The sequence below is a fragment of the Misgurnus anguillicaudatus genome, chromosome 2 (genome assembly GCF_027580225.2).
Source record: "Misgurnus anguillicaudatus chromosome 2, ASM2758022v2, whole genome shotgun sequence".
NCBI lineage: Eukaryota > Metazoa > Chordata > Actinopteri > Cypriniformes > Cobitidae > Misgurnus > Misgurnus anguillicaudatus.
In genome coordinates, this window is record NC_073338.2 from 5,221,186 (window position 1) to 5,245,161 (window position 23,976).

General features: G+C 38.2%; 1 protein-coding gene and 2 long non-coding RNA genes across 3 annotated transcripts in view; 1 reads left to right on the forward strand and 2 right to left on the reverse strand.

Annotated features, from left to right (window-relative positions):
* LOC129441426 (uncharacterized) overlaps positions 1-21,450 on the reverse strand; it is a 39,822-nt gene extending 18,372 nt beyond the window's left edge. The window contains exon 1 of the mRNA XM_073871935.1: positions 21,099-21,450. Within this exon, the coding sequence (XP_073728036.1) occupies positions 21,099-21,291 (193 nt within the window). The 5' untranslated portion in view covers positions 21,292-21,450. The remainder of the gene's footprint in view (positions 1-21,098) is intronic.
* LOC129441555 (uncharacterized) lies at positions 1,266-6,004 on the reverse strand. Its single transcript, XR_008643482.2, has 3 exons — positions 5,836-6,004; positions 4,148-4,270; positions 1,266-2,380 (listed from the first exon to the last, which is right to left on the reverse strand). It is a non-coding gene; the product is annotated as an uncharacterized lncRNA (long non-coding RNA).
* On the forward strand, positions 6,252-6,998 carry LOC141367219 (uncharacterized). The gene is made up of 3 exons (XR_012371458.1): positions 6,252-6,315; positions 6,407-6,490; positions 6,673-6,998. It is a non-coding gene; the product is annotated as an uncharacterized lncRNA (long non-coding RNA).
* Positions 21,451-23,976: the final 2,526 nt, after the last annotated feature.

Sequence of the window (23,976 nt, forward strand, 5' to 3'; positions counted from 1 at the left end):
ATTTATATATTTGAATAAAGATCTTTATATGTAAACAATATGGCATATTATGGCTTGATATATTTTATGAATCTCTTATTATTTATTTGGTATATCTCTATTCCATTTTTTTATTATTAAATAGACCCGAATAGCCTATAGTTATCGACAATTGTGAGCCTAAAAGCTCATGTAGTTGTCAAACAGATGTTAAAACAACAACTAAAAACATTTTATTATGATGTAGCGCATGCATTTCCCGGGTTCGATCCTAAGATCTATGTATGAGAGACGAGAGCACTATCCACTCTCACATTCTATCACTTGTGTGTCAATTAAACAACATGTGTGATACAATGTGTCAGCGCTCGTCTAAAATCTTGTCAAGGCTGCTTTATGTAAAGACATGCAAACGACCGCTAGGTGTCACTGTGGAGGCGGTTTCGGATTGATGTTTCGAAGCCTCGAAACATACGGCACAATTGATTCAACTGTTTCAGTGTTTCACGAAGCCTCGCTCTGCCCACCACTACATAAAACTGTTAATATAAGAATGCTTTCTTCCTCACACACTTACCGGTAGCTGCCTGCATAATCATGCACATGATCGCGTCTCGTTCAGCTTTGGCGCTTCTACAAGCGCGAATGCAGCACGAGTAAAGACAAGACCAATCATAAAGCGAAGAACGTTAGAGAGGCGGGACTTAGGAAAGGTAAAGCCAATCATATTAGCGATGTGAGTTTTGGAGGCGGGACTCATCTGTTAACCGTTTATGTACCACAAATAGCGCTATTTTTCTTTTTATAAGAGTTTACATCTCATTTAAATGATTACTGAATAAATTCAGGTTAAATTAAACAAGTAACAAGTAAAAAACACAAGAAACAAACAGACATCAGTTGTTATATGAATAAAGATCATATTATTAATAAAAAAGCACCCCAGAAAAAAAGGGCACTTTTCTCCAGGAATAAAAAGGGCAGGTGCTCAAGCCCCCTTTGATGTCTATGTGTGCACGTGCCTGATCATGGCTGAAAGCTGCTCGGGAATATTTCATTATAACGCAACATTCAACTGCTTTAATAGTTTTTAAATAGTTATCAGGCTTACTTATAATTTTACTGTTTTTAACATAACATGCAATAGATAAATTACACCACATAAAGTAGTATACATGTCTAACTATACAGAGTAGTATTTTTTACATTTCTGATTGGGCGGGCCAGCTGTCAATCTGGGCGGGCTCCGCGCCTGATGAATACCACGCTTTTATTAGAAAGTTAATCACTTACTGCATACGGACATAAAATGTACTCATGATGTGACGCAATCGTGCAAGTTTGCTGTTGCAGGCTGAATATTTTTGCGTAATTGACTACTAAATTAGTATTTCTTTTTTTGAACAGAAATGATAAATTATACAATTATTTTATACAATTAATTCTAGCATAGCAGCTATGACATATAATAGAGTAAGATCATGTGGGCATCTAATGACATTGATAGATCCAAATATGACTATGCCAAAAATGTTAGATTAAACCGATACAAGAAGCAAGTCCAGTTCACTAGTTCTTAGTTTTACTAGACCTCTCTTGGTCAGGAAAATGACTTTGTCCATTGCTCAAAGATAGAAAACTCTGTGGTGAGTTAATGCTTTTACTCAACCACAAGGTAGACAGAGATGAGAGCATCAGGCAGGGGACAAAATGATAAAGAATAAAATAAAAATGGTTTATTGAATAATCTTAGCTGCACTGGCAATGGTCTGTCTGACTCGTCTTGTAACATATTTTAAACAACATATAAAATATTACACAATGCTACTTTGTCTTATGACATTATCAAAAATCTTTAGCCAGAGGAGACCACTGATATACCTATATCTACTTGTGAAGACAATGCGTCACCCAACATAAATAATCTGCAGTAATGAAACAACAAGCAAAACAGTTTAGGATAAAATGAATGAATATGAAAAATGTGTAAATGTAAATAAATATATTGGTAACTAAACAAAATTAATAAAATCCAGTATTTAAGACATTTTGATATGAAGATCTTTTAAAAGTAGCAAGTAGACCAGACTTTAATGACAAACTGTGATTTGTGTCATAAAAGTAATTTGTGCTTCTTGTGTTGCAGGAATGATTGGGAGGATTGTAATCAGAGAGGCCAAGAAAGATGTCAATATCACTTTGTAATGCAAGATCTGTTGTGGAGAGGATGCATTGTGTGGCATCCTCATCTCTGCTGTTGACTTCAAACATTTCAATTTTGTTCCCATTTATTTGTATAGCGCTTTGAACAGTTTTGAAGTCCTTGTGATGGCCGATGTCAACTTTCCTTATGTGTAGGGTCATCTGATAGAGACAGGATCCAGACTGGAGCTGGTGTAATCTGAAGTTTTAAAAAAAAGCAAATAGAGAAAATTACCATAGCTGCTGTTTAGAGCTTTTTAGGTTAAGGATAATTTAAAAAAAGTAATTTTAACTTAATGCAAAGTTACAGGATGAAATTATGTTTATGCACACTGAAGAGGTGTCTTTAGGCTAGATTTAAACTGGGAGAGAGTGTCTGAACAGTGTCAGTAAGGCTGTTCCACAGTTTCCATAGGTGGAAAAAACTTGGGTAACGCTTTAGATTACAGCCCGGAAAGTACTGGGTAAGTACAGCGAATTTACAGCGTATGTTTCTGTAATTATAGTTTACGTATGAAGTACGTACGTGTAATAGGGGAACAATTTGTGGTGTTTGGGGAATAAAGGGGTAACAACCAGGAAAAATACAAATAATATATGCAGTAAAGTACTGCGTAAGTACAGCGAATTTACAGCATACATTTCTGTAATTATAGTGTACTTATAAAGGACATACGTGTAATTTATAATATTTTGTGAACAAAGGGGTAACAAGTGCCACTTTAATTTACAGCCCGCAGATGCTGTACTTACTCTGTAACTACGTGAACCGAGGGGGTAAATTTTTTTGACTTAGACTGTAACAACACAAAACAATGCTATATTTACACAGTAAGAAAATACACTCTTAGAAAGGATGTGTTAATTTAACAACACATTATGTGTAATTTTAACACATTAGCTTATGTGTCATTTTGTGTTGATTTTGTGTTAAAATATAACACAAGTTCTGTTAAACGTAACGCAAAATGTGTTGTTTTCATAATAAGAATCCATGTGAAAGCAGCAATTGTATGACGCCAGTGCGATCCCCACGCACCAGCTATATGTGGAGAGGAGTGTGATCGAGCCAATTCAGTGAATGTGTGTGTTCCTGATAAATTACTCTCAAACATAAGATTGTTTTGCATGTAGCATATGCCATAATCACGTAGGCCTAATATTTGAATTGTGAGTCCGAAGTTATGAATTACTTACTGTATAAATAATTTGTAATTTCCCACGTTTTTAGCATATAAGTCATACATACCATGTAATATTAAAATAGTTAGCCCTTAGTTATAAAATACTTACTGCATATATTATTTGTATTTTTCCTGGTTGTTACCCCTTTGTTCCCCAAATGTTGTGGATTGTTCCCTTATAATTACATGTACGTGCTTCATGGGTATACTATAATTACAGAAACATACGCTGTAAATTCGCTGTACTCGCGCAGTACTTTCCGGGCTGTAATCTAAAGCGTTACCAAAACTTGCCCTGCTTTGGTAGATTTTGCTATCCTAGGAACTACTAAAAGTCTGGAGTTTTGAGATATTATGGAGCATGATTGTTTGTAGCATACTAAGTTCTGTCTGTAGGAGCTAAACCATTTGGGGGCTTTATAAGTGAGTAGCAATATTTTGTAATCGATACAGAATGTAACTGGTAACTATTGCAGAGATGCTAAATTTGGGGTATTATGAACTTGCATGACCTTGTCAGAACTCTAGCAGCTGGGATTTTGCACTAATTGTAGCCTATTAATTAAGGATGCAGGACAACCACCCAGTAATCTAATCTAGCATTAACAAGGTTCTTCACATCGGAGACGGTTGATATGTTCTGCTGGAAGAAGGCTGCTTTTGTGATGTGAGATATGGGTTTCAAAAGAAAGATTTCTGTCTAATAAAAGTAATTTACTGTATTTGCTGAGGTGACCAACATCCTTCTATTTGAAAACTGTACTCCAAATTATTCTGCTTACAGCTCTTTGGTCCCATGAGTAGTCCAAGTATCTTCATGTAACTTTTTTTTATCAGATCTTGGAATCCCCAGCCATCCCTCCTGTCATTGGCTGACTTCAATGTAACCTCTAGTGAAGAATCATCTGAGAAATAAATACAAATTACTGAGATACAAAATGGTAAACAAGTGTTGTATATTTATGGCGCTTTTCCATTGCATAGTACCCCACGGTTTGGTTTAGTTTGGGTCAGCTTACTTTTGGGAGCTTTTCCATTAGGTGCAGTACGTGGTACCCGAGTCTTTTTTTCGTACCACCTCGGTTGGGGTTCCAAGCGACCCGAGCTGATACCAAACGTGACGCGAAAACACTGTAGATCACTGATTGGTCTGAAAGAAACGTCACTAACAGCGTCATCGCTAGCTTTACCTGTGCTAGGCTAGCTTGCGCTGTCTCGAGCAAGCATGTTGTCATCTGTGCTCTGCTATAAGTTCCCAAACTCCCTTTTAGCGACGAAAAACAACCACATGTTGAGAATCAGGGACACCATAACAGTTTTTTCCAGACTTGCAGTTTGTGGCGGAACATTCGCGACGAGCACGTCAGCATTATATGTTTAAATGCAACTTCAGTGAGGCTCAGCGGAGCGCCGTAGGCTGACGCCGCGGGTGTTTGAAACTGTCATGTGATACAGAGTTAGTGATAAACGCGATGTGCAAACATCTATTTGTGGTTGACAATTTTAATTTTGTGGCGGACTAAGAAATAAATAAATGTAGGGGAATGTACAACAACGCTCTCCTCTCACTTGTATGATGTCACAGCTGTGGGCAGCGCAAATATAACGACACGCCTAAAATCCCTCCCACTACGAAGTGATACTAAACTCGATGGAAAGGCTAACAACGCCAAAGTGAGGTGAGCTGACCCGACCCAAACTAAACTAAACCGTGGGGTACTATGCAATGGAAAAGCGCCATTAGTGTCTTACTAAACATTACATGGGCCTTTGGACAAAACATTTTGGGGCGGTTTCCCGGACAGGGATTAGACTAGTCCTAGACTAAATGTAAGAGCTGTCAAAACTGAAAACAACTTGCGCTGACATATCTTAAAATACATCAGTGCCCTTTGTTTTGCCTCAAAATGCACACATGTAACGTTTTTAGTAAGGCATGTTTGTTAAACCTTGTTATATTTCCTAATTAAACTAAGGCATAATCCTGGTTTAAGATAATCCCTGTCCAGGAAACCGCCCTTAAATGTTTTTTCATTTGTAAATGGATTTGAATAAAGGCATCTGCTATGGGAATAAACATACATTTAAATTTCTTCAATTGGATATTGTTTGAATACATAAACATTTACATAAGTGCCATTACAGGGATTAATTCTTCACGTATTGAGTAATATTTAAGCAGTATCAACACTAAGAACTTCCAATGTAAAAATATAGTCGGGCAATTACATAATATGTAATATTAATATTTGTTTTTATGGTCGTATGCAGTAAGTGTTAATATCTATGTAAGACTTGGCGTTAGCTGGATAAAGCAAACTCTGGACGCAATAGCCTCCGGAAGCTAATGCTAATAACTAACGTTGCATATTTAGATAAGAGAGATTAAAACATATGGATGGTTAACCACAAGATATTCATTTTTATACACATTCCACAGAGTTTGACGACATTAAATGATCTTTCGTACCTTACAAACAATGCCGCTCTCCATAGCTCAGCATCGCTCTCCTCGGTGGCAGACTTCCGTGGTGGGCGTGGCCAAATGGTGACAGTAGTGGCCAATAGAAACGGGTTTTTCATTCAACTAGGTTGATCCCGCCCACTGAGACGCTTGTAACTTGCATCCAAAACTTTTTGACTCAAAAGCAAAGATTTTTGATCCGCAAACAAAAACAGCGTAGCAGAGAGCAAAATGTAGGGACACGCGATGAGACTTTGTAGGACAAAAAAAAAATTTGGTTAACAATTACTGTATTTTGTAACTAAAATAATTGTAAGATAAATTTTTTTAAATGCGAATACATTTTTTTTACAACAATTTAATAGTTTTGCTCTCAAATACTGTATGTTTGGTTGAGTAGTATTGACACAAAAGTAAAACCATAACATTTGGGACAGGCTGAGGTCTGCAGCAATTGTAGCAGCCACACCCAGAGAGACAGAAAAGGTTTTTGATTTACAGTTTGTGGCTTATTTCTGTTGTGATGCTCAACACTGGTTCCTTTCATAGGGCTGACATGTTCTATTTTTCTTTTAAGCAGTCAGAGCAGGAAGACAGCATACCGAGTCTAGGACAATCTCAGGAGGTGGAAGAGAAGCAACAGGAGGAGGTAGAAAACTATGTAAGTCCTTTTACTCATAGTAAATGTGGCATGAAGATACAATAAACTAATCAAATCATTAATCTAAACATTTTGGTGGTAAAGTAACAGTTCCCTTACCAGTAGCACTAGCTTTAATAATAGAATTAGTACATAAGTATATTTGTTTTTTGGACATCAGATTTACTTGGTAAACCTTTCAGGCACCACATATAAAACACCCCAGGAAGACAGCCTTGGAGAAGCTTTTTGCGGAGGAGGAGCATGATTTACAAACAGCCCCACAACAGACTCTGACATTTTGTGAACGACTGGACCGAGAAATACTGATGTACAGAGCCATACCTTCCATCTCTGTATCAGCGAATGCCACTCTTTGGTGGTGGCAGAAGAGGGACACGATGCCTCTTTTGGCTGATCTTGCCCAAACATATCTGTGTGTTCAGGCATCTTCTACCCCTTCTGAGAGGGTGTTCTCCACTGCTGGAGACACTATTAATCGAGAGAGAGCTAGGATTCTCCCAGAAAAAGCAGATATGCAGGGCCGGTTTTTGCTATGGGCAATGTGGGCGAACGCCCAGGGCGCAATCTATGTGAGGGCGCACGAGCGCACTCCAAAAAAAAAAAAAATCCAAAGCGGTTTTTTAGACAAACGCTCATTTCCATGTCAAGTTAGTGCTGAGAGTCATACACAGGTTGTGTGCGTGTCAGAAGAAGCATGGGAGAAAGGGGCAGGGAAACAACTTGCGACTGCAAATCGCTCGCTCGCCTTAAGGGGGGCGAGCGAGGGATAGACTGATCCCAGGCCAGAGGCCACACAACACAACTGCTTCGTCTGCTTCCAAAATCATTTTATTTTTAATTCCTAAAATTAACATAGACCCATATACCTACGAACATGTTATCAATTGGATTTTGTGAAAAAAAAAATCTGTAAAGTCATCTACGTGACTCACGTCACGTGACACCGGTTGATTGACAGGCGAACGGACGTTGTTGTTGGCAAAATGTAATGCAAAGTTAATGATGTCGAGTCTTCATCATCATGGATCAAATTAAAAGACCAAAGAAGCCATAAGTTGCCCAGATCAGAAAAATAAGAAAATAAGATGAGGAAAAATGGGCAAAAGATAAAGGTATGCCGATTTCTACGAGCTAACGTTATTTATATTAGCCTCGCTCTCTTGCTAATATGTTGCTATTAGCCACAGAACACGACTGTTTTTTTTTGTTTGTTTTAGTTTTGCTGAACTAGCAACTATTAGAATTGAGGCACCATGTCATGCAACTAAATTCACCCATAGGCAACACACAGTCTAGTTTGTGTTTGCAACACAACAAGTGCAAACTCATAGCCTGACGTTGTCATACTCAATTCTAGTCAGAATTTGAGTCTGATACCGCTCCATTGAGCTATAATTATGAGGCGTGTCTCAACCGAAAAATGCCTCTGCACTCAATTGGATAGACCTACGACCAATCAGAGCAACGGAGTGTGTGACGAATGTTGAAATTACATCTTTGCAGCCTGACCGAACTGATAGTTATTTCGCTACAATGACACTAACATTGTGATTATACTGAGTTAGCGAATGTACATCAACACCTATTATGTTTACAACATTTCGTTTATATCACAACATGAAGTATTTACTAAGTCATAGAGTAAGACTATCTCTTACCATTTGTACGTTAGGTGAACTTCATCCACGACGATACCCATTACGTTTGCTTGAAAATATTGGAGCCTAGCATGTCCCTCCACTTATTCAGCAACCACAATTCCGGGCTTCCGAAAAGAAGCTGGCAACGACCGCTAATTATATCCATCTCGTCGTGCACGCTGAGTTGCATCGCCGTGATAACGTTAGCCATTTCAGTTGCGACCAACTTTTGCCGAATAGGAAGGATGGCAAAAACATCAACAAATGCCCTGCTCGCGTTTCTCTGTTCCTCTTTTAAAATCAATGCTCTGTTGATATCTTTTAGAACAGACTCAATGTCAGAATCCACACATCTGAACTCTACAGCGGCAGCCATTCAACACACGCGCTCTTTGGTGACGTGGTTCATTACGTTACTGTTGATTATCTGTCCATCATCGTATAAAGCCCGCCCTGACAATTTGATTGGTTCGACCAGCGTTTGTTCTAGCATAGTAGCTCCTCAACGGAGAAACCCCAGACCCATCTTCCCGTTTACAAAATCTTGTGGGCGGGGCTAAGATGGGCTGGCACCCAGGCTAGCAAACTCACACAGACCTCCTGACTGTGTCATTTTTTATTGCTATACGCTATATGTGAACTTAAATAACTTCTAATTTAAAATGGCATGCCATTTTGTAAGCTACACAGTGATATAGCTTTTTAAATAATTTGTAGTGTATGCTTAGCATTTGTTAACATCCTATAAACTAATAAATGTGTGTTATGGTCATTTTAATTGGGTAACTGATGCATGTGTGATGTAAGTGTATCTAACTTACATATTGTATCTTAATTGTAAATTCAGGGGCATTTCTGAAATATTTTGGAGTTAGAGCACCCACTGGCAAAAATGAGGAGTCAGATACTTCCACAGCAGCCACAGACATGGTTGTTGTGTGTGTGTGTGTGTGTGTGTGTGTGTGTGTGTGTGTGTGTGTGTGTGTGTGTGTGTGTGTGTGTGTGTGTGTGTGTGTGTGTTTATTTATCTTGTTTTTCTCTGTTCTTGTTACCTTTTTGTATTTAAGATTATATATAATAAAATAATACATGTTGGTGGCGGGATTTGGGGGTAATTCTTTTTTTCTGGGGGCGGCCAAGGGATGGTTCGCCCAGGGCGTAAATCTAGCCAGGACCGCCACTGCAGATATGCTTATTTTTCTTCATAAGAATTGTTAAATTAATCAAATTTGGTTCAGACATATTTCATTGCAAGCCAGTTTTTCACTGTTAGGCTTCCATCCCTATTTTTATAGAGAACTGTTCATTCTATATTAGGAGGAAGAGTTTATGACTTGTAAGATTGTAATGTTTACAGAATATTTTATTTTGTAAATCTTATTTATTTTTCAGTTTTCTTACTCAAGTGTAAACTTTAAAACAAATAAAACCACTTGTTTTGCACGAAAAAGCAATTGACTACTTTTTCCCAAAACCTATTAGGAATTGTTAAGAGAATCGTTAAAGAATCGTATTGATAAGAAGAATCGTCAGTGGCATTGACATTGATAAAATCTTATCAATTCCCATCCCTAGATAATAATACATTTCTGGAGTGTAAAAAAATTAAAAGAAAAAATAACAACAAGAACCGTACAGAACCGAGAACCGTGACCATAAAACCATGATACGAACCGAACCGATGGTTTTGTGAACCTTGCCACCCCTATTAAATATAATTTTTTATCATATAAAGTTTTGAGAGATAGTGTTTTTCCACTGCTAATTCGCTTATTTAGTCTTATTGTTAGTATGGTTATGTTTGGAGCATTTACCTCAAAGTTTATTTTATAATAATAATAATAATAATAATAATAATAATATTAAATATAGCTGCAAGCAGCAATGCCGGGGTCAAGCCGAAAAGGGCACAAAAGGATGTAAAATTGAGGTTGGATAAGCAGATTGAAGAACTTAGGTAAACCTAATAATTTTAGATGAAAAAACAAAAAAGTTATCAACAAAAATAATCTAAGTTCTTGTCAACTGCAATCGTCCTTCTGTTGTTGACAATCATGGAACATTAGAGCACTGAAGGACATGTGAGTGGTGTTTGCAGTGGTAAAACGTAGGTCACATCATGTTACAACAAGTTTAATCAGTCAAAAGCGACCATCCACGTGTCTCTACGATGTTCTGATGCAGAGAAAAAGCTCTTGAAAAAACGGTTGATAAGGTATTCTCAATGGTTGCTAGGGAGTGAATTGGCAACCACCAGAGATTATAGTCAAAGCCATGAAAGGAATAATCCATGATGACTCATGATTTTAGATGTGTTGTTGCAGTAGTTTTGGGCAAAAATAAAATTTTCTATCTCAAAACCAGTAGGTGGCGCAATGAAAAAATTGTGCATGCAACATCAGGTCATGATTATGTTACATCTAGCTAGTTTTATGACTATACACTTTAGTTTAGTTAAGAAACAGTTGTATGACCATAAGGCTGGCTTGTTATCAAAGGTTTTGTTCAATCATAAGGCCATCTAGTGGTGCAAGCATACAATTTTTTTTGTGTGGCCTCAGAATGTGCTCATACATCAGTGTATCAAATCTGGTGTAAAAATCTTATTTTGTTGCAGAGTTATAACCATTTATGTGTAAAAAACACAAAATTTGAAGGTAATTTTTCGTTTTTTGCATTTTTCGGCCATTTCTGATGAAAATTTTAATATAACGCCAATAGAACTTTTTGTTCAGAAGGTAAGGTTAGTTTCTTGCTATGGTGTTTTCGAGTCGATCGGAAAAACGCTCGCGGAGATATTCACGCATGTTTTTTAAGCGCTATTTTGCTGAGCAGGGTTAACCGTAAGGCGAATTCTGGCATGTTTGGTATCGTTGGACTCGGCAACTATTCAGAACTCCAAGGAAACCAGTCCCGTGAAAATACGTCAATCGGAGCCAAAGTTATAGGCGTATAAAACATTTCTCTGGCCACTAGGTGGCGCTGCAACGAAACTGTGCATGCTCCTTCAGTTCCTGACTGGCATCACAAGTACCAAGTGTCGTGTCAATAGGCCTAAGTTTGACAAAGATACAGCCTAAAATCTGTTTTTTTGCGCTCTACGTAAACTTCGTTAAGGCGGTATTCGACAACGGATTGCTGTATCGAAATTCTTTTGATAACTTTCTGCCATGAGTGTCTCAAGATGATACATACCAATTTTCGTGGCAATCGGACAAAAGCTCTAGGACGAGTTCGAAAAAGTAGGTTTTACGAATAATACAAAATGGCGGGGAATTTTTCTTGACGGAAAATGACGTCATAGGGTCCAATCGAATCGTCTTGAGCCAAGGAATCAGAGGAAGCATGAATTTTGTTTCTAGGGCTTACGGATAAGAAGTTATAGGCCAAAACATAAGTGCAATTTTGGACTGTTGGTGGCGCTAGTGGGTTAGATATAGAGACTCCAAATTTGCTGTGGGGACACATTGGACTGTCGTTTATCAGTGTGCCAAATTTCATAACTTTCCTACGTACGGTTCTATGGGCTGCCATAGACCGCAATGGCGGAAGAAGAATAACTAATAAATATAGCTGCAAGCAGCGATACCGGGGTCAAGCCAAACATGGCAAAAAATGATTCATACGTGATGACTGTCATGATTTAAGATCTAAGTTTGCATTAGTTTTATGAAAAAAAGCTATTTTTTCGTATCTTGAGACCACTAGGTGGCACTGTGCCGAAAGAATAGATGGTGCCTCAGGTCATGACTGTGATGACACATACCAAATTTAGTGTAAATACAATAAAGCGATACGGAGATATAGCCTTAAATGACTTGACCACTAGGGGGCACTGACCAAAAAATAAATTGTGACTCAGGTCTTGATTGTGATGACACCCACCAAATTTGGTGTAAATACAATAAAGAGATGCAGAGATATAGCCTTAAAGGACTTGACCACTAGGGGGCACTGACCAAAAAATAAATTGTGACTCAGGTCTTGATTGTGATGACACCCACCAAATTTGGTGTAAATACGATAAAGAGATGCAGAGATATAGCTTCAAATCTCTTGACCACTAGGGGGCACCGGAAAGTTTACAAGTCCTCCCAGAACATGTTGCTGATGAACCATACCAAGTTTCATAACAATACGCAATTGCGTTTCTGAAATACTTGAACTTAAAGAAAAATTCAAAATGGCCGACACACAAAATGGCCGACCAAAAACCATTTGGTATCGTTTGACTCGGCATGCCTCACGAAATCTAACAAGACCAGTCTCATAATTTTACATTCAAGTTTGCAGTAGTTATAAGCAAAAATAGACATTTTTTATATCTCGTGACCAATAGGGGGCAGTGTGACGAAATGGTGCATGCACCCTCAGGTCATCACTGTTATGACATATACCAAGTCTCATATTAATACGCAAAAGTTTTGCGAAGATACAGGCTCAAACACATTTTGGCGTGCTCGCCCACGCATTCTTTGATGCGTTATACGACAACGGATAGGTCTACCAAAAAGCTTTTGATAACTTTTTGTCTGGAGTGTCTCTAGATGATGCCTACCAAAAATCAAGCCAATCAAACGAGCGCTCTAGGAGGAGTTCGAAAAAGTAGGTGTTTAATATAATTCAAAATGGCCCACAGGAAGTAGGTTTGACTCAGACATATTTGGTACAGTCGGACTCAGCACGAGCCAAGGAATCAATAGAGTGAAGTCTCATGTCAGTGTGTCAATTTAATCAAATGAAATAAAGATTTTAAACAATTTCTTTACATATCCTGACCACTAGGTGGCGCCGTCCTAAAGATTTATATGTGCGCTCAGAACATGTCTCTGATGAACCATGCCAAATTTCGTAGCGATACGCCATTCTGTTTGTGAAATACTGAACTTAATGGGAAAATTCAAAATGGCCGACACCCAAAATGGCCGACCGAAAACCGTTTGATATCGTTTGACTCGGCATGCCTCAAGGAATCTAACAAGACCAACTTCATGATTTTAGACTCAAGTTTGAAGTAGTTATAAGCAAAAATAGGCATTTTTTGAATCTCGTGACCACTAGGTGGCGCTGTGACGAAATGTTGCAGGCACCCTCTGGTCATGACTGTAATGACATATACCAAGTTTCGTGTCGATACACCAAAGTGTTGCGAAGATACGGCCTCACGTCCGTTTTGGCGTGCTCGCCGCCGTATATGTTGTCACGGTATACGAGAACGCATTGGTCTATCAAAAAGCTTTTGATAACTTTTTGTCAGGGGTGTCTCTAGATGCTAGATACCAAAAGACATGCAAATCGGACAATCGCTCTAGGAGGAGTTCGAAAAAGTAGGTTTTACGGAAAATTCAAAATGGCGGAAAGATGTGCATGACACAAATGACATCAATGTGTTCATTTGAATCATCATGAGCCAAGGATTCAGAGGAAACAAGAATTTAGTTTCTAGGACTCACGGGTCAGAAGTTATGAGCATGAACATAAGTGGATTTTTGGACTGTTGGTGGCGCTAGAGGGTTTGAGTCAGACACACCAATGTTGCTATAGTAACTTCTAAGACCGTCCTCTACATGTGTGCCAAATTTCATAACTTTCCTATGTACGGTTCTATGGGCTGCCATTGACTTTAATGGCGGAAGAACAAGAAGAAGAATAATATATAATAATAATAATAAGAAAACTAACAATAACAATAGGGTTCTACGCCCCTTCGGGGCTTGACCCCTAAATATAGCTGCAAGCAGCGATACCGGGGTCAAGCCAAACATGGCAAAAAATGATTCATACGTGATGACTGTCATGATTTAAGATCTAAGTTTGCATTAGTTTTAGGAAAAAAATATCATTTTTTTGTATCTTGACACCACTAGGTGGCACTGTGCTGAAACAATAGATGGTGCCTCAGGTCATGACTGTGATGACACATACCAAATTTAGTGTAAATACGATAAAGCTATACGGAGATATAGCGTTAAATGACTTGACCACTAGGGGGCACTGACCAAAACAATAGATTGTGACTCAGGTCTTGACTGTGATGACACCCACCAAATTTGGTGTAAATACGATAAAGAGATGCAGAGATATAGCCTCAAATCGTTTTGACCACTAGGGGGCACCAAAAAGTTTACAAGTGCTTTCAGAACATGTTGCTGATGAACCATACCAAGTTTCATAACAATACGCAGTTGCGTTTATGAAATACTTGACTTAAAGAAAAAATCAAAATGGCCGACACCCAAAATGGCCGACCGAAAACCATTTGGTATCATTTGACTCGACATGCTTCAGGAAATATAACAAAACCACTCTCATAATTTTACACACATGCTTGCAGTAGTTATAAGCAAAAATAGTCAATTTTCATATCTCGTGACCACTAGGGGGCGCTGTGACGAAACGGTGCATGCACCCTTACATCATCACTGTTATGACATATACCAAGTCTCATATCAATACGCAAAAGTTTTGCGAAGATACAGGCTCAAACACATTTTGGCGTGCTCGCCCTCGCATTCTTTGATGCGTTATACGACAACGGATAGGTCTACCGAAAAGCTTTTGATAACTTTTTGTCTGGAGTGTCTCTAGATGATGCCTACCAAAAATCAAGCCAATCAAACGCGCGCTCTAGGAGGAGTTAGAAAAAGTAGGTGTTCAATATAATTCAAAATGGCCGACAGGAAGTAGGTTTGACTCAGACATATTTGGTACAGTCGGACTCAGCACGAGCCAAGGAATCAATAGAGTGAAGTCTCATGTCAGTGTGGCAATATAATCAAATGATATAAAGATTTTAAACAATTTCTTTACATATCCTGACCACTGGGTGGCGCCGTCCTAAAGATTTATAGGTGCGCTCAGAACATGTCTCTGATGAACCATGCCAAATTTCGTAGCGATACGCCATTCTGTTTGTGAAATACTGAACTTAATGAGAAAATTCAAAATGGCCGACACCCAAAATGGCCAACCGAAAACCGTTTGATATCGTTTGACTCGGCATGCCTCAAGGAATCTAACAAGACCACCTTCATGATTTTAGACTCAAGTTTGAAGTAGTTATAAGCGAAAATAGGCATTTTTCGAATCTCGTGACCACTAGGTGGCGCTGTAACGAAATGTTGCAGGCACCCTCAGGTCATGACTGTAATGACATATACCAAGTTTCGTGTCGATACAATGAAGTTTTGCGAAGATATGGCCTCACGTCCGTTTTGGCGTGCTCGCCGCCATATATGTTGTCAATTTATACAAGAACGCATTGGTCTATCAAAAAGCTTTTGATAACTTTTTGTCTGGGGTGTCTCTAGATGCTACATACCAAAGGACATGCAAATCGGACGGACGCTCTAGGAGGAGTTCGAAAAAGTAGGTTTTACGGAAAATTCAAAATGGCGGAAAGATGTGCATGAAACAAATGACATCAATGTGTGCAATTGAATCATCATGAGCCAAGGATTCAGATGAAACAAGAATTTAGTTTCTAGGACTCACGGGTCAGAAGTTGTGAGCATGAACATAAGTGGATTTTTGGACTGTTGGTGGCGCTAGAGGGTTTGAGTCAGACACACCAATGTTGCTATAGTAACTTCTGAGACTGTCCTCTACATGTGTGCCAAATTTCATAACTTTCCTATGTACGGTTCTATGGGCTGCCATTGAATTTCGGCGGAAGAACGAGGAAGAAAAATAATAATAAGAAAACTAACAATAACAAGAGGTGTCTACGCCACTTCGTGGCTTGACCCCTAAATATAGCTGCAAGCAGCGATACCGGGGTCAAGCCAAACATGGCAAAAAATTATTCATACGTGATGACTGTCATGATTTAAGATCTAAGTTTGCATTAGTTTTATGGAAAAAAAAACAATTTTTTCGTATCTTGAGAACACTAGGTGGCACTGTGCCGAAAGAATAGATGGTGCCTCAGGTCATGACTGTGATGACACATACCAAATTTAGTGTAAATACAATAAAGCGATACGGAGATATAGCCTTTAAATGACTTGACCACTAGGGGGCACTGACCAAAAAATAAATTGTGACTCAGGTCTTGATTGTGATGACACCCACCAAATTTGGTGTAAATACAATAAAGAGATGCAGAGATATAGCCTTAAATGACTTGACCACTAGGGGGCACTGACCAAAAAATAAATTGTGACTCAGGTCTTGATTGTGATGACACCCACCAAATTTGGTGTAAATACAATAAAGGGATGCAGAGATATAGCTTCAAATCTCTTGACCACTAGGGGGCACCGAAAAGTTTACAAGTCCTCCCAGAACATGTTGCTGATGAATCATACCAAGTTTCATAACAATACGCAATTGCGTTTCTGAAATACTTGAACTTAAAGAAAAATTCAAAATGGCCGACACACAAAATGGCCGACCAAAAACCATTTGGTATCGTTTGACTCGGCATGCCTCACGAAATCTAACAAGACCAGTCTCATAATTTTACATTCAAATTTGCAGTAGTTATAAGCAAAAATAGACATTTTTTATATCTCGTGACCAGTAGGGGGCAGTGTGACGAAATGGTGCATGCACCCTCAGGTCATCACTGTTATGACATATACCAAGTCTCATATTAATACGCAAAAGTTTTGCGAAGATACAGGCGCAAACACATTTTGGCGTGCTCGCCCTCGCATTCTTTGATGCGTTATACGACAACGGATAGGTCTACCGAAAAGCTTTTGATAACTTTTTGTCTAGAGTGTATCTAGATGATGCATACCAAAAATCAAGCCAATCACACGAGCGCTCTAGGAGGAGTTCGAAAAAGTAGGTGTTCAATATAATTCAAAATGGCCGACAGGAAGTAGGTTTGACTCAGACATATTTGGTACAGTCGGACTCAGCATGAGCCAAGGAACCAATAGAGTGAAGTCTTATGTCATAGTGGCAATTTAATCAAATTATATAAAGATTTTAAACAATTTATTTACATATCCTGACCACTAGGTGGCGCCGTCCTAAAGATTTATAGGTGCGCTCAGAACATGTCACTGATGAACCATGCCAAATTTCATAGCGATACGCCATTCTGTTTGTGAAATACTGAACTTAATGAGAAAATTCAAAATGGCCGACACCCAAAATGGCCGACCGAAAACCGTTTGGTATCGTTTGACTCGGCATGCCTCAAGGAATCTAACAAGACCAATTTCATGATTTTAGACTCAACTTTGAAGTAGTTATCAGCGAAAATAGGCATTTTTCGAATCTCGTGACCACTAGGTGGCGCTGTGACGAAACGTTGCAGGCACCCTCAGGTCATGACTGTAATGACATATACCAAGTTTCGTGTCGATACAATAAAGTTTTGCGAAGATACGGCCTCACGTCCGTTTTGGCGTGCTCGCCGCCATATATGTTGGCAATTTGTACGAGAACGCATTGGTCTATCAAAAAGCTTTTGATAACTTTTTGTCTGGGGTGCCTCTAGATGCTACATACCAAAGGACATGAAAATCGGACAAACGGTCTAGGAGGAGTTCGAAAAAGTAGGTTTTACGGAAAATTCAAAATGGCGGAAAGATGTGCATGACACAAATGACATCAATGTGTGCAATTGAATCATCATGAGCAAAGGATTCAGAGGAAACAAGAATTTAGTTTCTAGGACTCACAGGTCAGAAGTTATGAGCATGAACATAAGTGGATTTTTGGACTGTTGGTGGCGCTAGAGGGTTTGAGTCAGACACACCAATGTTGCTATAGTAACTTCTGAGACTGTCCTTTACATGTGTGCCAAATTTCATAACTTTCCTATGTACGGTTCTAGGGGCTGCCATTGACTTCAATGGCGGAAGAGGAAACATAATAATAATAATAATAATAATAATAATAAGAAAACTAACAATAACAATAGGGTTCTACGCCCCTTCGGGGCTTGACCCCTAATAATAATAAAATTAAGAAAACTAACAAATACAATAGGGTTCTACGCCCCTTCGGGGCTTGACCCCTAATAATAATACAATTGGCATGTCAATATTGCTTTCCAGTCTGTTTATTTTTGTCATTATGCTGTTATGTATTTTTAACGTATGTATCTAAAGTATATTGTTATGTGAAGAAAACACAGGAGGCTATGATATATTGTTTATGGAGGTCGAGTTCCCACAGAAAGCGTTTTAATCGCATAATTATTTTATACGCAGAAGCAGCCGGTCAGCAACGCACTACAAACGGGTTATGTGTCCTGTTCGGTAAACGCATGCGCAGTATTACCGGCTTTCAAAATTCCTTTACAATTTTGGCACTTATATTTTTTGGTCTTTAAGTGAAACGTGATTAGTAATTTTGTGACTGGAAACCCAAAACAGGTGCTCGCAGGCACGTGCACACATAGACATCAAAGGGGGCTTGAGCACCTGCCCTTTTTATTCCTGGAGAAAAGTGCCCTTTTTTTCTGGGGTGCTTTTTTATTAATAATATGATCTTTATTCATATAACAACTGATGTCTGTTTGTTTCTTGTGTTTTTTACTTGTTACTTGTTTAATTTAACCTGAATTTATTCAGTAATCATTTAAATGAGATGTAAACTCTTATAAAAAGAAAAATAGCGCTATTTGTGGTACATAAACGGTTAACAGATGAGTCCCGCCTCCAAAACTCACATCGCTAATATGATTGGCTTTACCTTTCCTAAGTCCCGCCTCTCTAACGTTCTTCGCTTTATGATTGGTCTTGTCTTTACTCGTGCTGCATTCGCGCTTGTAGAAGCGCCAAAGCTGAACGAGACGCGATCATGTGCATGATTATGCAGGCAGCTACCGGTAAGTGTGTGAGGAAGAAAGCATTCTTATATTAACAGTTTTATGTAGTGGTGGGCAGAGCGAGGCTTCGTGAAACACTGAAACAGTTGAATCAATTGTGCCGTATGTTTCGAGGCTTCGAAACATCAATCCGAAACCGCCTCCACAGTGACACCTAGCGGTCGTTTGCATGTCTTTACATAAAGCAGCCTTGACAAGATTTTAGACGAGCGCTGACACATTGTATCACACATGTTGTTTAATTGACACACAAGTGATAGAATGTGAGAGTGGATAGTGCTCTCGTCTCTCATACATAGATCTTAGGATCGAACCCGGGAAATGCATGCGCTACATCATAATAAAATGTTTTTAGTTGTTGTTTTAACATCTGTTTGACAACTACATGAGCTTTTAGGCTCACAATTGTCGATAACTATAGGCTATTCGGGTCTATTTAATAATAAAAAAATGGAATAGAGATATACCAAATAAATAATAAGAGATTCATAAAATATATCAAGCCATAATATGCCATATTGTTTACATATAAAGATCTTTATTCAAATATATAAATTGTTCTGTGTTGATAAACTCAACCAGCTTCTTTTTTACATATAATTTCTCCAGCCTTTGAAAACATTCTCAAACAAGGGACACTTGTTGATGGCATGCATTTTTTGTAAGTAGCCTAAGTGTTACATACCTATGAGGAAAAATTACTTCTTTTCAGTAATTTATAGTATTTGATCTTGCCAAAAACGCATCTATGATGTATTGTCAGACTTGTTTCCTACCCTGTCAGTTATTCGACACAGATTCGACAGGTACGCCACCTTTCGAAATACTTGTGAAATGCACCGCTTGGTGTTTCGAATCACTTCATCACGTGACATGGGTGTACCGAATCACATTTCGGAGCAGTGTTTCGAAACATTTACGCTTCGGGATCTCGACACAGTGTCGAAACGTCAGTTTCGCGGGAGCCATCCCTAGTTTTATGCACAAAATATGGGACACGTTGTTACACATAACGATTCAGGGACATTGTTTTCCACGACAATCCCATATTAACCTGAAGAGTTGCAAACTTGCAACATTATAGTGTATGTAGTTTAAACAGACTGCTCATAAAATAATAAAGCACAAACAATAATATAATTGCTAACTACAGTAGTAAGCTTTTTTGATTGCGTTTTTTTGTAATGTCTGTAAAATAAGTAGCCTATAATGTGTTATACTGGAGTGAAGTAGTAGATTGGGGAGAAATCTGATGGTTCAGTATTTTACTTGCCCAGTCTGAATTTTTACTGACATCACAAAAAAGTAAAATATAAAATACAAATAAAATAGGCCTAATCTATATTTGTTGTTTCTGACATGTGTAACCCTAATAAATATGAAACCTAAAATTAAAGGTGCCAAAGGATGTGTTGCAAGAATATGTTAAATTATTCTTTGACAAAGAAGGCACTTTAAGTGCAAAAATTATCCAGAAACGTTTTTACATGTCCATTTACAAGCCTAGAATTTGTCATTTGAATGAAATGGTCTATTTTTGCCCTATTTGAAAGGGTCATGAATAATAATGTTGAGCTCTGTTCTGATTGGCTCTGCTCTGAGGCTCATGCCAGAAATTAGTAAACAGACCTTATATTTTGAGCCCTTATCAGACAAAAATACAGATTTTGATTAACAACTAATTGCAAACTAATAGAACTTCAGCTAAACCCTAGCATATAGCATTTATCGGCATGTAGCACTACTCAGCAGTCACAATTTTGTTTTTAGCATTTTAACAAATATGTCATTAATGTGTAATTTAATGTTTTCAAAACATGCACATTGTGTAATGGTTTCCTTTGCTGCTCTATAAACCTAGAATACTAAGGAGACCATGGTCTCTGTGTGAACTGATTATTTTGTAGACATCTTTTAAAAATGAAACAATTGCGTGAGTTTGAGGAAGATCAAATAATTAACTTTTTAAATAAATTTTTAAAAAGGAAGTCAGAATTGCGTTAATATATATACTTTTTTTTGTTTAAAAAAAGAAAAAAAAATACATAATTATGAGAAGTGCCCTTTATTTCACTTGAGCCCCTGCCCCTCAAAATGTCTGTGCACGTCCCTGGGTGCTCGCATGGCAGTTACAAATGTTTAAAATACAACAATCATTGAGGAGACATACCTGATGCCTTAGTGTGATCTTTCTCTTTTGTGGGTTTAGTTTTTATCTTCATCGTGATGTTCCTGCAGTCGATGAGTTTGACTGAACACATCTTCAGTTTGGTCTGCAGGATCTGCTGCTGTTCTCCAGCGTTACAGACAGAATCTAGAGACTCTGTGGAGCTTTGGTCCTCTTGTAAGATCTGTTTACTCATTATCAACGCTAAAATACTCAGAGGCAAGACTCTGTTTACACTCAAGAGAGAAAAACACTGAGGATACACAAACACATCACACGCGCGCTCTTTCTTTCTATCTTTCTTTTTTAAGTGAGTTTAACGGCGGACAAAAGACCTGCAGCTCCTCCTGCTGTACTGGAGAGAGAAGTAGTGATGGTCCTTTTCGAAGCACTGCTTCATGAGGCTTCGAAACATTTACGAATCTTTTGTTTCGAATCAGTGGTTCGGAGCTTGTTTCAAACTGGCCCAAGTACGTGATTTTAGCAAACGAGGCTTCATTACGTCATAACTGTTTCGAAACGTTTCGAAAATCCGACGATTCACCACTAGGGGGAGTTGATCACATGACCAGTGTCTAATATGTTTCGGTGAACTCGGGCCAGTTTTATTATAAAAGTTCATAAAACATTTATCCTTCTGACTAATAACACTGCCAATTTGTCTATTTATTGTTTATAGACAGATTTAATGACAAAAATGTGCATAATTAAAAGGGTAGTTAGTTTTAATCATTTGCTTGCCCTAAATAAAACTAAAAACACATAATACACTTTTAACTATGTCTAAATTAAGTTAAATAATTTTTTTAAACATATTTTAATAAAAATCTTGCTATTATTTTGTAAAAAACAAAGTGTAAAATGTTTGGCCATATCTGCTTTACACTATTTTGACCAGCAGGGGTCGCCAGCGTGTGTGGTGTTTCGAACTGCTTCGAAAAACTGAATCAATTTTCAAAGCAATTGGTTCAATTGATTCGAAGCTTCGAAAAGCTTCGTTTCTCCCATCACTAGAGAGAAGACGCTCACTGCTTTACAATGGATTTAGCAAAAAGGGGTGGGAAAATAATTGCTGAAGAATAAAGACAAAACATTAAGCTTATAGTCATAAATATAGGACATCGTAAGACAAAGATTATGATCAATAAAAATACAAACACAAAAAAGTTTTGTAATTGTATTTTCATTGTAATTAGGTAATGTTTCAGCAAAACCCTAAATATAAACAAAAAGGACGTTTTAAAAACGTTGTAAAAAATATTTGGCACATTTTCTTTAGGTAGTAAAAAATGTAAATCATGTTCACTACGAAAACAAAAACAGACAAAAATCCAACATTTGTGAGATGTTTTGTTCAGTTGTTTAACTAACCACCTTGGAATAAGGCTTTTAAAAACATAATGACCAATACAACCACGGGCCTCATGTATAAAACTTTGCCGCCCTTCTTTTCAATAACAGTCACAAGCCTTTCATTCACAGAGTCAATAAGTTTCTTGATCTGGTCAGAATCAACTTTTTGTGCAGCCGCAACCACAGCCTCCCAGAGACTGTTCAGAGAGGTGTACTGTTTACCTTCAATGTAGATTACCTGCTTAAGAAGGGCCCAAAAGTTCTCAGTAGGGTTTAAATCAGGTGAAGAAGGGGGCCATGTCATTAGTTTTTCATCTTTTAGGCCTTTACTGGCCAACCACGCAGTGGAGTACTTTGATGCATGTGACGGAGCGTTGTCTTGCATAAAAATCAAAGACTTCTTGAAAGATGCAGACTTTCTCCTGTACCACTGCTTGTAGAAGGTATTTTCTAAAAATTGGCAGTACGTCTGAGAGTTGATTTTGAGTCCACGTTCAACCCAAAAAGGTCCAACTAGCTCATCTTGAATACCTGATACCAGTACCCCACTTTCACCCTGCTGCCTTCTGAGTCGAAGTGGAGCTTGGTGTCCGTTATCCAACTACGAGCCCATCCATCTGGTCCATCAAGAGTCACTCTCATCTCATCAGTCCACAAAACCTTTGAAAAAAATCTCTCTACAGATATTTCTTGACCAATTGTTGACGTTTCAGCGTATGTGTCTTGTTCAGAGGTGGTCTGGTTTGGTTTCAGCCTGTCTTATAATATGATAATATGATAACTGAACACCTTGTACTTCTTGACAGTCCAGGTAGATTGCAGGTGTGGAATATGGCAGCACTGGATGATAATGGATTCCTGGTAGCGTTATGTTTGATTCTTCTCAAATTTTTGGCAATTAATTTGCATCTTTTCTTGTCAACACGTTTCTTGCGACCCTGTTGACTATTTGCAACAAAACGTCTGATGGTTCTGTGATCACGCCCCAAAATCTAAGATATTTCAAGAGTGCTGCATCCCTCTGAAAGACTTTTTAAAATTTTTGACTTTTCAGAGTCAGTTAAATCTTTTTTTGGCCCATTTTCTTTAAAGGCGGAGTCAATGATGTTTGAAAGCCAATGTTGATATTTGAAATCACCTAAACAAACACGCCCCTACCCCAATAGAATCTGGACCTTCTGTTGATAGACCCGCCCCACACATACGCAAACCGGCATTTGATTTGATTTGATTGGCTATAAGTGTGTTTTGGTAGTCGGCCCGTCTCCTTTTCCAACGCGTTTTTCAAACATCGTGGACTCCGCCTTTAAGAGATCAATCTGCCTAATAATTGTGCACACCTTGATATAGGGTGTTGATTTTATTCGGCCACACCCTACCTCATAACACAAACACACATCACCTGATATCCATTAAATCCAATCAATATTAAAGTTTAAACAACTTTGAGTTGGAAAATATGGACAAACTGAAGATATCGTCAAAATCATCACTTGCCTAATATTTCTGGACACAGTGTAGATTTCCT